A 16330-nucleotide genomic window follows, 5' to 3' on the forward strand; every position below is an offset into this window, starting at 1 on the left:
CCATAGACTGGGAGAAATATTCCCAATACATATATCTGACAATGGACTCACAGCCACAATATATTAAAACTCTTGCAACTCAATTACAAGAAGAAAACTGAGCCAATAAAAAAAATGAGTAAAAGACTTGAACAGACACTTCATCATAAAGGAAGATACAATGATATCTAATATGCACATGAAAAGGGGCTAAACATCATTAATCATCAGAGAAGCACGAACTAAAACACTAAGAAGATACCATTTTATAGCCACTAGTGAAGAGACTGGCAACACCAAATACTGACAAGATGTAAAGCAACCGAAACCCTTAGGAAACTTGTACAAGTATTTATAGAAGCATTATTCATAATAGCCAAAAACTGGTGTCTACCCAAATGTCCATCAACAGAAGAACAAACAGTATTTGATTATATTCATGTGATGGAATACAATTCAGCAATAAAAAGGACTCAACTACTGATATAGGCAACAACAGGATGATGTTCAAAAGCATTAGGCTAAGAGAAAGAAACCAGATACAAAAGGCTATACAGTCTGTAGGGTTCCATTTATATGAAGTATAAGAACAAAACAGAACTCATTTATGACACTAGAAATCACAACTGTGATGGCCTAACAGCAGGGGAGTGAAGAGAAGGAAGCCCAGGGAAATGTTGTAGGGGGATGGAAATGTTCTCTATCTTGATTGAGGTGTGATTATACAGGTATATACATTTATCAAAAATTACTGAACCATACATGTAAGATCTCTGCATCCCATAGTAAGTATAACTTTAACTCAATAAAATATCGTAAGAGGGTGCCTGGTGGCTCAGTTGTTAGGCGTCTGCCTTCGGCTCAGGTCATGATCCCAGCATCCTGGGATCGAGCCCCACATCGGGCTCCCTGCTTGTGGGGGAGCCTGCTACTCCCTCTCCTACTCCTCCTGCTTGTGCTCCCGCTCTCACCGTCTCTCTCTCTGTCAAATAAATAAATAAAATCTTAAAAAAATATATATATCATAAGAGAGAGGGGGAAAAGAACTTTAAACCAGACTTTCAGTTCAGATGGCAGACTGACCACAAGTATTTATCTTCTCCCCCCAAAAACAGCAACTAGGAAGAGATATGAAAGAAACTTCTGGAAATATAGTATTCTATAGGAAGAGACATGAAAGAAACTTCTGGAACACTAGCATTCTATTTATCATGTCCTGAAAAATTATATAGGTATTTTCACTTTGGGATTATCCATCTATCTGTACACTTATGATTTGTACACTGTACAGTCATATATATATATACATATATATATAATTCAATTTTTTTCATCAGCCAATGAATCAGGTAGCCTCCACAACCCACTGCTGTACAGAGCATCTATCCAGCTACTAAATTTTCACAAAGGATGTTAAACTTACCAAAAACTGGTCTGCTTTCTAAAGCAATAGCAGTTGACATGATCAGTACAGGTCACAGCTTAGTCCAAAAACATGAGCTTTTCAGCTCCAATTAAAATGCACAAATGATAATGGTAACTTTTCAAAAGACTGTAAGGTAAATATGTAGTCTAATGTCCTAATATCTTAGAGGCCTTAGAGGATACCTAGAGTATCCCAATAAGTTATGGAGCCATTTTCTCACCCCATCTTTCATCCTGATATTTTGTAGCATGTTTGCTAAAAATGTACTGTCAGCACTTATCAAAGTAAACTGACTTTTATATGATTTATGTGTCAGAGAGCCAAATCTCCAAATCTCCACTAGTTTCTCAACCAGACTACCAAATTCCATAAATATTTTTTAAACTTAGCATCTGATGAATGCTGAGAAGAACATGAATAATGTCAGATGACTGAAGTGATGAGAGTGTAGCTGAATTCAGAAATCAAAAATGTGTAATGCCAGCAATTAACACAAGTATTCTATATTCTCTGACAGTATTCAGCAGTAGATAAAAGAGGCAGGGTTATGGAGGGATATTGACTGAGAATATGAAATGGGATCCTGCCCCTCTTCTTCCCCAATTCCTCACAGAATGAAAAAACAATGTATTCTGGTTCCTTCAGACTTGATCTTTCACCTCTGGTCTCATAAAGTTTTCTTCATTTACAAAAGCAGTTACTAAATCTAAGTTTGAATTTCAGGTGCAATTTTTTGCAGCCTAATTAATTTGCATTGTCAGGTTGACTCTCACTTCTCCCATGGAACATTCCCTTTGCCCCTCTCCTGAGGGTATGTGCACACTGGGTCTCTTCTATTCCACATTCAGGGGTTCCTTTGCAGAGATGTTTTCATCACTTGTTGCAATCTAAGGCTTAAATGGAACTTAATACTCAAAAAGGACACTTAAAGGCAGGATCCTGCATCCCTGAGAGGGGAGCACCAACACTTAGCTAAATCTCTGTGTCTAATATCACTGACTTGGGTTTCTAAGTCTCTCATCACTGTGGAAAGCAGAAGTATTTCCATCTTCTTGTGGCCATCCATAAGGCTTAGGAGAAAATCTGAATCAGTTTCTGTTGAGAATTACAACACTAACAGAGGGGGAAAATGAGTACTTAAAATACTCTGATGACAAAATCAGAATTCTCCTTTTGGTGTTTCTAAATTTCTATTGACTCTAACTTTAAATATAAACAGAATAAAGACTGTTTTAGAATTTCCTTTAAAAAAAAAAAAGGCTGGATTAATCCACACAAATAAAGAATAAAGATCAAGGTCACAAAGGAATCGGTAAAGAAGGGGTATTGTTGGGAGTATAACTGAAATAGCTAACTATGAGATCTGAGTGTAAAAGGGGAGGAAATGCAGCTGAGAGGCTTGAATGCACTAGGAAAGCAGGTGGATGCTGGGACCAGAGATCAAAGAGCACATTTATTAGAACTTAAGCAGAAGGGGGCGCCTGGGTGGCTCAGTCGTTAGGCGTCTGCCTTTGGCTCAGGTCATGATCCCAGGGTCCTGGAATCGAGGCCTGCATCCGGCTCCCTGCTCTGTAGGGGGCCTGCTTCTCCCTCTCTCACTCCCCCTGCTTGTGTTCCCTCTCTCGCTGTGTCTCTCTCTGTCAAATAAATAAAATATTAAAAAAAAAAAAAAAAGAACTCAAGCAGAAGGAACACAAGATGTGACAATGAAAAAAAGAAGAGTTTCAGAGTTCAAGACATATTTCATCTACCAACTCTTGCAAATAGAAATGAATATAGAAATATCTATGATTAGAATTATCAACCTGTGGCATGATGCCTGACCTAAAGTGAAATCTGAATACATAAGGGGTAATTGCTGTAAATGGTGGAAAAAATCCAAATTATTTATGGTATTTACCTAGGACATAATTAACTGTAAATTCACAGGTCCTAGAAAAAAATTAAAATTATTTCTATAAATAACATACAGCTCATCTGATATTTTTAGATTATCCAATCAACTGTCCTCATCCTCAAGGATAAATTTAAGTTGATTGGACAGATATTACATACATAAATATAGAGCCAGATGTACTCAAAATAAAATAAAATTTCATTTTGTTCTAGAGCAATTTTAAAATGCGCATGATTTATGTAATTTTTTTATATATCCAAGAACTTCTACACTGCCCTTACAATTCAATATTGGCCATAATGAGATTAACCATAAATTTAAAGAAGGCAGATTACTTATAAAATAGATTTCTTCATCTCACTACAGACTCAACAAAGCAAAAGAACAATATAAAATAAGACATTAGGATTTTTAGTACTCATAAGTAATGGGGAAGATTAAATCACAGACCAGTGAAATTGGTCTTGGCACCACAGAACTCATTATATATTCAGTCTATCAGCTGGATTCTTTTACAAAACATCTCAAACCTGACTGCAAATTTTAACAACTCTCCAATCAGCAAATGCATTAACCATAGTGTGCCAATAATAAAATGATACTCAATGCAATTTTCTTACCTGCCTCAACAGTTTTTCAATAGCTGACATTACCATAAGGCCTCTCCAAACAACTGGTGCAGTCTCTTCAACCAGGAAGCCCATAGACATACTGCAACAATAAACCAAAAATATAACGAATTTACATACATTAATCAATATTATTCTGAAAAGGAGCATAAAGTAAAAAAGATATACTTACCAAGCAATACCATAATTCAAAAGAGGCCTCATTAGGTTGCCTGAAATTTAAAAAACAAAAAAACAAAAAAACTCTTTTAGAATATATAAACATACATACTTTCTTATCAAAAAGTATCAAATTAACCAAAAAAAAGTGTCAAATTAAAAATACAAATGGCTGGGGCCCCTGGGTGGCTCAGTTGTTAAGCATCTGCCTTCGGCTCAGGTCATGATCTCGGGGTCCTGGGATCGAGCCCTGCATCGGGCTCCCTGCTCCGTGGGAAGCCTGCTTCTCCCTCTCCCCACTCCCCCTGCCTGTATTCCCTCTCTCACTGTGTCTCTGTCAAATAAATAAAATCTTTAAAAAAAAAAAAAAACACAAATGGCTACTCATACTGCTGCTCTTTACCTTTCAACTGATTTACCTCAATCTGCAACAGTTTAAACATTATACCAAGCATACAACCAATACTTCCCATAGGCGCACATCTATAAATAGTTGGAATACAGTTTTATTAAGAAACAATCCATCTAGGGGTATCTGGGTGGCTCAGTTGGTTAACCATCTGCCTTTGGCTGAGGTCATGATCCCAGGATCCTGGGATCAAACCCAGTGTCAGACTCCCTGTTAAGCAGGAAGCCTGCTTCTCCCTCTCCCTCTGCTGCTCCCCCCCACTGCCCATGCTCCTCTTGCTATCTCCCTCTCTCTCAAATAAAATCTTAAAAAAAAAAAAAGCAACAATCCATCTATAATTTTCAAGTGTCTCTAAAAAATAGCCTCATTAGGTAAATTTATCCAGCCATTTTATTGATATATAGACATATAAATTACATACTTAGGTTTATCTAGTATACATATACATGACAAGTACACATACAAATATGCACACATGCATCTAGTAAGTTCTCTGTATTTCTTTTTTCCTTACTTGAAGAATTTGTAAAGTATAAAAAACCCAAGAGTAGAAAAACTCTATTTTGTATCTCAACATAATAAAAGCAATATATGAAAAACCCACAGCAAACATCATACCCAATGGTAAAAGACTGAATGTTTTTCCTCTAAGATCAAGAACAAGACAAGGATGCCCACTTCTTTTACTCAGCATAATACCAAAAGAGCCAGAGCAATTAGACAGGAAAAATAAACGAACAGCATCAAAACTGGAAAGGAAAAAGTCAGTTTCTCTTTTCACAGATGATATGATCTTATATATAGACAACCCTTAAGATCAGGATACAAAGTCAACACATAAAAATCCATTGCATCTCTATACACAAACAATAATCTGAGAAGAAAATTATAAAAACATTCCCACTTACAAGAGCATCAAAAAGATTTAAATACTTAGGAATTAACGTCACCAATGAGGTGAAGGACTTGTACAATGAAAACCTCAAAACATTGCTGAAAAAATCAAAGATGACATAAATAAAAGGAAACATGTATCATGTTCATTGACTGGAAGACTTAATATATATTGTCAATACTGCCCAAAGCAATCTACTGATGCAATACAACCTTATCAAAATTCCAGTGACACTTTTTGCAGAAATAAAAAATTCCATCCTAAAATTCATATGGAATCTGAAGGAATCCCAAATAGGCAAATCAATCTAGAAAAGAAGAACAAAGCTGGAGGATTCACACCTCCTGATTTCAAAATTTATTACAAAGCTACAGTAAGCAAATCAGTGAGATACTGGCATGAAGACAGATAAAAAGACCAATGGAATAGAATAGAGAGCCTAGAAATAAAACCATCACATATCCAGTCAAATGGTTTTTGATGGGAAGCCAAGATCATTCGATGGGGAAAGGACAGTCTTTTCAACAACTGGTACTGAGAAAACTGGATATCCACATGCAAAAGAACCAATTTAGACCCTTACATATATAAAAATTAAGTCAAAATGGATCAAAGACCTAAATGTAAGAGCTAAAACTGTAAGATTCTTAGAAGAAAACATAGAGCAAAAGCCTCACGTCATTGGATTTAGCAATGATTTCTTGGGTATGACATCAACAAAGGCAACAAAAGTAATAGACAAATTGGACTTAATGAGAAAAAAAATTTTTTTATTTAAAGATTTTTTTTTAATTTATTTATTTGTCAGAATGAGAGAGAGAGAGAAAGCACAAGCAGGGGGAGCAGCAAGCAGAGGGAAAAGCAGGCTACCTAGTGAGCAAGGAGCCCGATGCGGGACTCGATCCCAGGACTCTGGAATCATGATTCCTGGGATTATGACCCGAGCCGAAGGCAGACGCTTAACCAACTGAGCCACCAAGGCATCCCTGGACTAATGAAAATTTTTAAATGTTGCTCATCAAAGACAATATCAATAAGTAAAAAAGCAAGCCCCAAAATGAGAGAAAACATCTGTAAATCATATATCTTATAAGAATTCATATCCAGAACATATTAAATCTTAAAACTCAACAACAAAAAAACAAACCTAATTCAAAAGTCAGCAAAGGAAGTGAAGAGACATTTCTTCAAGGAAGATATACAAATGGCCAAAAAGCACATGGAAAAATGTTCAACATCACTGATCACTAGGGAAATGTATATCAAAATTACAGTTAAGAACCACCTCATACCTATTAGGATGGCTACCATCAAAAAAAAAAAACCCACAAATAATAATAATACAGTATATGTTACCTAAATTGAGTTCAAATAAAATATTTTTTTAAAAATAGTCAAGTTTTACTATAAAATGGTTACTGAAAATCAATATCCTACAACCCTCTCCCATTTCTTACTCCCCAGAGCCAACAACTCTCAACTCAACTGATTTTTTTTAACTTCTTATTTTGAATTAGTCTTAGGCTTATAGAAAGTTGCAAAAATAGTACAGACTCCTCATATACCCTTTACCTAGCTTTCCATAATGTTAACATCTTACATAACCATAGTACAATTACCACAACCTGGAAATTAACATTGATACAGTTTGATTAATTAATCTGTGAACCTTATCCAAAGTTTCACAGTTTTCAGTTATCTCATAAAATATTATAGGACATAGTTCTTTTTCATGAACACAGGCACACTTTCATTCACTCAACCTCTCAATGTAATTATATCACCATTTTTATTAGATAATCATGTAAAGGTTACTAACAGCTGAGCAATGTAGCATACAATATGATTATTTTTCCTTTGTCTCCCTGAATTGGTGGTAAGGAAATCTTTGTGGTGCATTTATGTGTTTCCTTCATTTTCTATGCATTTCCTAGTAATTTGTTCCTAAACTATTTTTCAGTTGTGTAACTATCAAATACATTAATCAAATGCACAAGGCATTCAAGTTCATTATCTTGAACAAGCCTCTGCTGAACTCTATAAATTTATAGTGTCTTTAGAATAACAGAAGTTCTTACTTTTTTAATACATTTTTTATATTTTTTATACTTTTTAATGTGTTTTTATTTTTTTTTATTTTTACGTAATCTCTATACCTAATGTGGGGCTCAAATTTACAGCCTTAAGATCAATAGTCACATGCTCTACTGACTGAGCCAGCCAGGCACCCCTAGAAGTTCTTATTTTTATGTAATCAAATAAATTAATTTTTTCCTTTATGGTTTATCCTTTTTCTTGTTGAAGAAAGCCTTCCCTAATATATTGTCATTGAGATATTTTCTTATATTGTCTTCTGAACCCTCTATAGTTTTACATTTCACATTTAAGTCCTTAAACCATCTGAAATTAATTTCTGTGTAGCATGTAAGGATCCATTTTATTTCCATGTGGATAATAAATTGTCCTACCATCAATAATCTACTATGCCAGCTTCATCATAAATCAGGTTTCCATATATGTGTAAGTCTGTTTCTGGGCTCTCCTTTCATTCAGTTCCACTAATTTATCCATCCTCGAGCCAAAACCAAACAGGGTATGTGCTATACCTACAGTAAGTTCTGCCCTCTGGCAGAGTAAATCCCCTACCTGGTTCTCTCTCTTCAGGAGTGTCTTACCTATTCACAGTCCTTTGCTTATCTTTATAAATTGTATATTCAACTTGGTCACTTCCCACAAATAGAAGTTTGACTAAATTTGTGAGACCATTAGAAAAAATTGTCATTTTTTATAAAATTCTGTATTCCTATCCATGAACATCTTGTTTTTCCATTTATATACCTCTTTAAAATCTTTCAATAAAGTTTTAGAATTTTTTTCCCATAAAATTTGTACACTTTTTGTTAGATTTGTCCCCAGGTGCCCTGTATTTCTTAAGCTATTTGTATCTTTTTTGAAACTGCATTTTCTAACTCATTATTGCTAGTATATAGAAATTTAATTTTCTCATATATTATTCTTATATCTAGCCACCCTGCTAAACTCCCTTATTCATTTTCATAATTTAGAGGTTTTTTTAATTTTCTATATTAATAATGGTATTTTCTACAAATAATAACAATTTGCTTCTTCTATTCAATTCCTCATTCATGAGTGTTACTATGTGTGTTTGGATTTATTTACAGATTAGGAGTGCCTATACAATGTTAAATAAAAGCTGTGATACCAGGATCCTTGTCTCATTCCTAATTTTAAATGAAATGCTTTTAACAGTTCACAGTATGATTCTTGCTATGTATTTTTTATAAATCAGGTTAAATAAAATTCCCTTTTAATCCCAGTTCAAGAAGAGTATTGATATAAATGGTTATTTGGATTTACAGAATGCCTTCCCAGCCTCTTTCTGAATTATCATATACTTTTTCTCCTTTAACCTACTAAATTGGTAAGTTATATTAACAAATTTTTTTTTCTGGGGCGCCTGGGTGGCTCAGTCGTTAAGCAATTGCCTTCAGCTCAGGTCATGGTCCCAGAGTCCTAGGATCGAGTTCCACATCGGGCTCCCTGCTCCGCGGGAAGCCTGCTACTCCCTCTCCCACTTCTCGCTGCTTGTGTTCCCTCTCTCACTATGTCTCTCTCTGTCAAATAAATAAATAAAATCTTTAAAAAAAAAAAAATTTTTTTTCTAATGTCGAACCAAACTTGCTTCCCTGGATTAAACCCAATTTAATCACCATACAGTTATTTTATACAATGCTAAATGGCTTCCTAATATTTGCTTAAGATTTTTTACATATGTTAATTAAGGAGACTGATCTATAATTTTCCCTTTTCAGAAATTCTATCCTACTAAGGTTTTACTAGCCTCATAAACTAAATTGGGAAGTATTATATATTTTTCTATTCCATGAATGAATTTGTATATAAGATTGGAATTATTTCTTGAATATTGGCTTGCTATTTCCATGGTAAGATTTTTAACTACTGATTCCATTTCTTTAGTAGGTATGGAATAATCTAGATGTTCTATTCCTTCCTCAATCTGGTTTAGTGATATACACTTTTCTAGAGATTTCCCATCTCAACAAAATTTTCAAATGTATTAGATAAAGTTGTCCAAACATCTTTTCATATCTGAAACCCATGGTTATTCCTATCAAGTCTCTTTTTTTATTTCCAATATATTTATAGGTCTTCTCTCCCTTTGCTTTTTAATTCTACCTTGCCAGGCATTATCTAATTTATTAGTCTTCAAAAAACCAATTTTTGGTTCTATTGGTTCTTTACTGTATCTTTGTTTTCAAGTTCATTAACTTCTGCTCTTAATCACTTCCTTCCTTCTACTTTCTTTGGGTTTACTGCATTGTTCTAACTTCATAAGTAAAACAGCTCATTTATTTTCAGTCTTTCTTCTTTCGTAAATATAAATACTGAAGACTATTTATCTCTAAATATTATTTTAGCTTTATCCCACAAGTTTTCATTTTCATTATTTTTCCTTTCAACCATGGCTTATTTAGAAATTGCTTTTAATTTCCAAATGCATAGATGTTTTTAGTTATCATTTTGTTATAAACTTCTAAATTAGTTGTGCGGTAGTTAAAGAGTGTAGTCTGAATGATACCAATCTTTTAAATTCACTGAAACTTGCTTCATGGCCTATTCCATTATCAATTTTTGTAAATGTTCTAGGTGTGCTTGAAAAGAATATTCTATTTATGGCCATTAAGGTCAGGCTTGTTTATCGGTAGTAATTCTTTACCTTCAGTAATACTTTTGCTTTAAAGTCTCTTTTATCTAATATTAACATAACGATACCTACTTTCATTTTGCCTGATTTATGTTTTTCAACCCTTTAACATTTAACCTATGTATATTTTTATGTTTTAGGTAATATCTCTTGTAAATAGCTTTAACCTATCTGGGTCTTGGTTTTATTTTTTGTTTTCTCTTGACTCAATATTATGCTTTAACTGGTAAGTTGTGAAATATTTATACTTATATTGCTGATATGTTTGTACTCATATCTACCATTCTACTTTGTACTTTCTCTTTGCTTCACTTTTTTTTAGTAGTCTTACTTTTTTTAGATTCTTCCCTTCATTACATTTTTCCCTCTTTTAGAATAGAAATCATATAGTCCATTTCTACTCTTATAATGATTATCTCGTATTTTTTAAAAAACATATTTGGGCGCCTGGGTGGCTTAGTTGTTAAGTATCTGCCTTCAGCTCAGGTCATGATCCCAGGGTCCTGGGATCGAGCCCCAAATTGGGCTCCCTGCTCTGCAGGGAGTCTGCTTCTCCCTCTCCCACTACCCCCCTGCTTGTGTTCCCTCTCTCACTGTCTCTCTCTGTCAAATAAATAAATAAATAAAAATCTTTTAAAAAAATAAATAAAAAATAAAAAACATATTTAAAGTATAAAGTTAAGCAATACTTCTATGTCCTTCCTCTTTGATTGTTTCAAATCCAATCAATGTTCCTCCCAATCCAACTCTTTGTTTTCCTGAATTTTAGTTCTATCTTAGAAAATTCTCGGCCATTATCTATCTCCTTAAATATTGCCTCTGTTAGTTTCTCCATTATCTCTTTCGAGAACAATAATGAGACCTATGTTGAACCTTCTGCTATCCTCCATGTCTCTCAAACGTTCATATGCTTTTCAGTTCTTCTCTATGTACTATATTCTGAGTACTTTATTTGCATCTATATTCCACTTAATTTTCTCTTCAGTTGTGCCTAATCTTTTATGTGCCCTTTTTTTTTGTCCCCACTCTACCCAGAGCGCAGGACAAATCCAACACATATCCCCAACAACCACTAATGTAGGGAAAATTTATTTCATTGGTCACTTAAGGATGGCATCCTTAGGGTGCCCAGCTCTTACATGGTGATTCTCCATTGAACCTTCCTCCCACCTTAGATGCCAAACTTTGTCTCCACTCCTTCATACATAGTCCTGTAAAATATTGTCCCTAAACCACCAAGGATTAGCAGATAGCACCTAGGTAAATATCAATTCCAGTGCCCACTTACACCAGTTGGGTCACACTTTGTTATTTCTGAATTCTAAGAAATTCCCTTCCTTTCCTACTATCTCAGACATATACTGAAAAGTAGTTTTTGTTAACACTCCATGTAATATTTTAAGGTATGCTATTCCAGGAGAGTTTTTCTGAATATCTAGTTTGCCATATTGCCAGTATGAGAAGTAGAAAGCTACTGATTTTTAGTGATCTTATATCCCCTCTGGTATCTTCCAGAACTCTATTTTTCAAATAGTTCTCTGATCATTTCCTTTAAATTTTCTAGGTGGACAACCATATTTTGCCTTTTTCTTTCCACTATTAATAACCTTTACTTCTTTTTCTTGTTTTAGTGGATTGGCTAAAACCTGCAATAGCAATGGCACTGCACTTGTTTTTATTTTTTTTTTCTTTTTTTTAAGGTTTCATTTATTTATCTGAGAGAGAGAATGGGAGACAGAGAGCATGAGAGGGGGAGGGTCAGAGGGAGAAGCAGACTCCCTGCCGAGCAGGGAGCCCGATGCGGGAATCGATCCCGGCACTCCAGGATCATGACCTGAGCCGAAGGCAGTCGCTTAACCAACTGAGCCACCCAGGTGCCCCAACTGCACTTGTTTTTAGTGTAACATGGAAAAGATTACAGCAAAATAAAATAGGAGAATGTGGATATCATCTATTCACCTAATCCTCCATTTGAAATAGATGATCTAAGTAGTTTGAGTCTTCAAAACATGGCTTTAAGTTCAAACTAAAATTGGAAATTTAAACTATGTGTTATGAACTGAATGTTGTATTCCCACCAAAATTTATATGTTGAAATCCTAACCCCCAAAGTGATGGTATTAGTAGAGTGATTAGGTCATGAGGGCAGAGCTCTTGTGAATGGGCTTAGTACCCTTATAAAAGATACTTATGGAGAGCTCTCTTGCCCTGTCTGCCATGAGAGGGCAGAGTGAGAAGACAGCTGTCTATGAACCAGTAAGCAGGTCTTCACCAGATACCAGAGCTGCTCGCACCTTGATCTTGAACTTTCCAGCCTCCAAAAATGTGAGAAATAAACGTTTGTGGTTTAAGCCACCCAGCCTAGGGTATTTTTGGTATAGCAGCCCAAACAAACTAAGACACTGGGACAGTCCAAAGCCTTTTCACAAAACTGGAAACCAAAATCTCTAATACCATATATGAATAATCTTTAATCTACCTTATCAGTATGCTAAATCCCAATCCAGGGAAAATGTGTACTTTAAATACTTCTTGCAGTTTAGTGAATTATAAGTTGTAAACTGAAGCCAGAAATGTGAGCAGATTCATCATGTTAAATGCATTTCTTCAGAATTCAACAGGGAAAAATGTACACTGAGAGTCCTAAACATGTACAGCATATACATTAAAAAGAAAGTTGGAGGAACATTCTTCTTTATCTTCTCCAGCATATTAGTAAACAAAATTAATAATGCCTAAAAGCATTTTACCTTAATTAGTAAAATTATCAGAATTGAATGATGGCACAGACTGAAACCATACTTTTAAATTAGTAGAGAAAAACTCTGAACAACAACTCATGATTACAGGTACAAATTAGTTTATTTGCCCTAAAATTTTATTTTTAAAAAATGTGTACAGCAATTTCTACACATAAACTTAATAGAAAAACTAACAAAGTACTAGTGGTTGAAAGTTTACATTGAAACTTTGGAATCCACTATCCTGTAACAGCTTTTTGAAGAGACCACCATTAGCTGAAGTTATCATGATACAGATCATTATTTCCTACTTCCTCCTATCTTCTTGATAGCTCATATATTGAAGCACAAAAGATTCTTACTCCAAGTCAAACCATTTCAATTGCCATAATGCCATTCACAGAATGAATGACACTATGCCTCATCCTCCTCACTCTATTACAACAAAGTTCTATCATTGCTAACAGGTGTGAATTTAATTAATGGACTGTATGTCACTGGTGGATTTCAAACAGATTTAGGGACTACTTTTATATCATAAATTAACTGTCAAGCTAGAAAAGACATTGTGATCATATCAAACTGAAGAGCTAGGCAAAAAGGAAATAGGCATAAGAAAAGCTGCTTTAAATCTTCCTATTAAAGTTCAAATTGTTAAATGTTCCAAGGATAAACTCTCATCTAGAATCAGATTTTTTTGTAGGAATCCCACTGTTCATGAATCACCTAAATAGTAGACATTCCCACTTAACTTGGTATTAGCAATAAGTCTGAAAAATCTCTGTACCTTCTACTCTGTTCCCTGGTTCCAAAAATAAAAGAGTTTTAAATACAGCTGAACACCAAGGTTCAGGAATATATGTCTAAAAAAATTATAAGTTGAAATCACACAATAGAAGCATTAAATCCTTTTTTAAATGAGGACAGAGAATATGCACCCTCATTTCATGAATTTTAAAGAATACTTAAACATAAAGTAGATAAAGAAAATAGTCTTATAAAAACAATCTTTTATCCACATATTCATGACAAGACATTCAAAGGTACAAAAACCTTCACAAAGTAGGAAAGGACACCCAGTACAAAGTTTACAATTTCACTTTCTCACCAACTACTTTCCTATTCCTTCTTTTCTTTCTAAAATCAAGATCCTTTCTCATGAGAAATCAGATTCAAGAAAGAAGTTGCATCCTATTCTTTCAGGAGAACTTCAAGTGGTTGGATTTGACAAAGTAGTTCCACCAAGTTAGTACCCAGAGAAGGTTTAGAATACCCTACTTTATACTGGAAGAAAAGGATTTAGAGAGTAGATGGAATGGATCAAAACTCAAATGCCAACCTGGACAACCTAAAGGCAGTATAATAATACTGCATCCAGAAGTGGAAAGGAAGGGGATCTAGAACATTAGAGAAGAGAGTAGAAAGACTAAAGAAAATTCTTCAGTGTTTTTCCAATTTTATACCTATCACTTTTAATATTAAAATTTCTTTTATCGGGACACCTGGGTGGCTCAGTCAGTTAAACAACCAGCTCTTGTTTTCGGCTCAGGTCATGATATCAGGATCCTGGGATTGAGCCCTATGTTGGGCTACATGCTCAGTGGGGAGTCTGCTTGAGGATTCTCTCCCTCTTCCTCTGCCTCTCCCCCATTCTCTCTCTCTAAAATAAATAAATATTTTTAAAATTTTTCATTATGGATAAAGAAGATGTGGTATATGTATATACAATGGAATACTACTCAGCCATCAAAAAAATGAAATCTTGCCATTTGCAACAACGTAGATGGAACGTAGAGGGTACTATGCTAAGCGAAATAAGTCAATCAGAGAAAGACAATTATCATCTCATTGATATGTGGAATTTAAGAAACAAAAAAGAGGATCATAGGGGAAGAGAGGAAAAAGTAAAACAAGATGAAATCAGAGGAGACAAACCGTAAGAGACTCTTAATCATAGGAAACAAACTGAGGGTTGCTGGAGGAGAGAGGGGTGGGGGGATGTGGTAACTGGGTGATGGACATTAAGGAGGGCATACGATGTAATGAGCACTGGGTATTATATAAGACTGATGAGGGACGACTGGGTGGCTCAGCTGGTTAAGCATCTGCTTTTGGCTCAGGTCATAATCCCAGGGTCCCGGGATGGAGTCCTGCATCGGGCTCTTTGCTCAGCAGAGAACCTGCTTCTCCCTCTGCCTGCCTCTCCCCCTGCTTGTGTTTGCTCTCTGTCTCTCTCTTTCTCTGACAAATAAATACATAAAATCTTACAAAAAAAAAAAAAAAGACTAATGAATCAATGACCTCTACCTCTGAAACCAGTAATACAGTATATATTAATTGAATTTAAATTAAAAAAAATAAATCCCCCCAAAATAAAATAAAATAATAAAATAAAACAAAACAAAATAAATTTCATTTATCTTTCCCTTTTTGTACCACCTTGGAACCTTACTATCTCACCCCAGGCATCCACCCATCTCAAAACTGAAAGCTATCCAGGTATCCTTCTTTTTTTTTTTTTTTTTAAAGATTTTATTTATTTATTTGACAGAGAGATAGCGAGACAGGGAACACAAGCAGGGGGAGTGGGAGAGGGAGAAGCAGGCTTCCCATGGAGCAGGGAGCCCGATGCAGGGCTCGATCCCAGGACCCCTGGATCATGACCTGAGCCGAAGGCAGATGCTTAACAACTGAGCCATCCAGACGCCCCCCAGGTATCCTTCCAACCTCTTTCCCAAGAAAAGAAACTGTCCCTTTCTTTTCCAACTCATCCCTTCCTTAATCAAAACTCATTTTCTCATGTGGTGGTTTCCATTAGGAAAAGAACCCGAAACAAGTAAACAACTCTGAGAGCTTAAGCTTTGCAGAAGATACAATATTTTTAAATGGAATCTACTCAGTAGAATATAAATGGGAGGGGCACCTGGGTGGCTCAGTCAGTTAAGCCTCTGACTTTCGATTTCGGCTCAGGTCATGATCTCAGGGTTGTGAGATAGAGCGCCATATGGGGTGTGGAGCCTGTAAGATTCCCTCTCCCTCTGTCCCCTGTCCCTGCTCGCATACCCATGCATGCTTTCTCTCTCTCTCTCTCAAAACAAACAAAAAAAGACTATAAATGGGAGACTATATAAGGGATATTTTAGAGCAGGGGTGGTATCTTAGACTCTTGTCTACTAAGGGGCTAAAATTTTCTTCCTTTAGTTAATCACTCAGCAAATACTTACTGACTAACTGGAAGTATAGAGAATAAACTTGATATCCTACTTCTGAAAACTTGCTAATTTATATTGTGAAGTTTAACAGGAACAAATGAAAGCTAGAAAAAAGTAGGTGAAAATGGAACTTTAGGTAAAGATGATAAATACATGATTTACATCCTTTAACTTCCACAAACCATATACCACCATTCCTGGCCTCCAGCCCACTTTATACCTGCCTTGGCATCATT

At 35.3% G+C, this 16330-nt stretch overlaps 1 protein-coding gene across 6 annotated transcripts in view; it reads right to left on the minus strand.

Moving 5' to 3' along the window:
• The window catches only part of NUBPL (nucleotide binding protein like), a 148596-nt gene that overhangs the window by 68284 nt on the left and 63982 nt on the right, over positions 1 to 16330 (minus strand). For 4 of the 6 annotated variants that reach the window (XR_004677361.1, XR_004677359.1, XR_004677358.1 and 1 more), the window contains exons 1-2: positions 4104 to 5317; positions 3923 to 4013 (exon numbers count right to left, since the gene is read on the minus strand). Coding sequence is in view for 1 of the 6 variants with exons in the window: in XM_034994643.1 (XP_034850534.1) it covers positions 3923 to 4013; positions 4104 to 4143 (131 nt within the window). In the remaining 5 variants the exon portion in view is untranslated. Of the gene's footprint in view, positions 1 to 3922; positions 4014 to 4103; positions 5318 to 16330 lie in introns of those variants that run through there. The other 2 variants (XR_004677360.1, XM_034994643.1) reach the window with 2 other exon arrangements.

This window comes from Mirounga leonina, unplaced genomic scaffold (genome assembly GCF_011800145.1).
Source record: "Mirounga leonina isolate KUSES-001 unplaced genomic scaffold, KU_Mleo_1.0 Mir_91, whole genome shotgun sequence".
Classification (NCBI taxonomy): Eukaryota; Metazoa; Chordata; class Mammalia; order Carnivora; family Phocidae; genus Mirounga; species Mirounga leonina.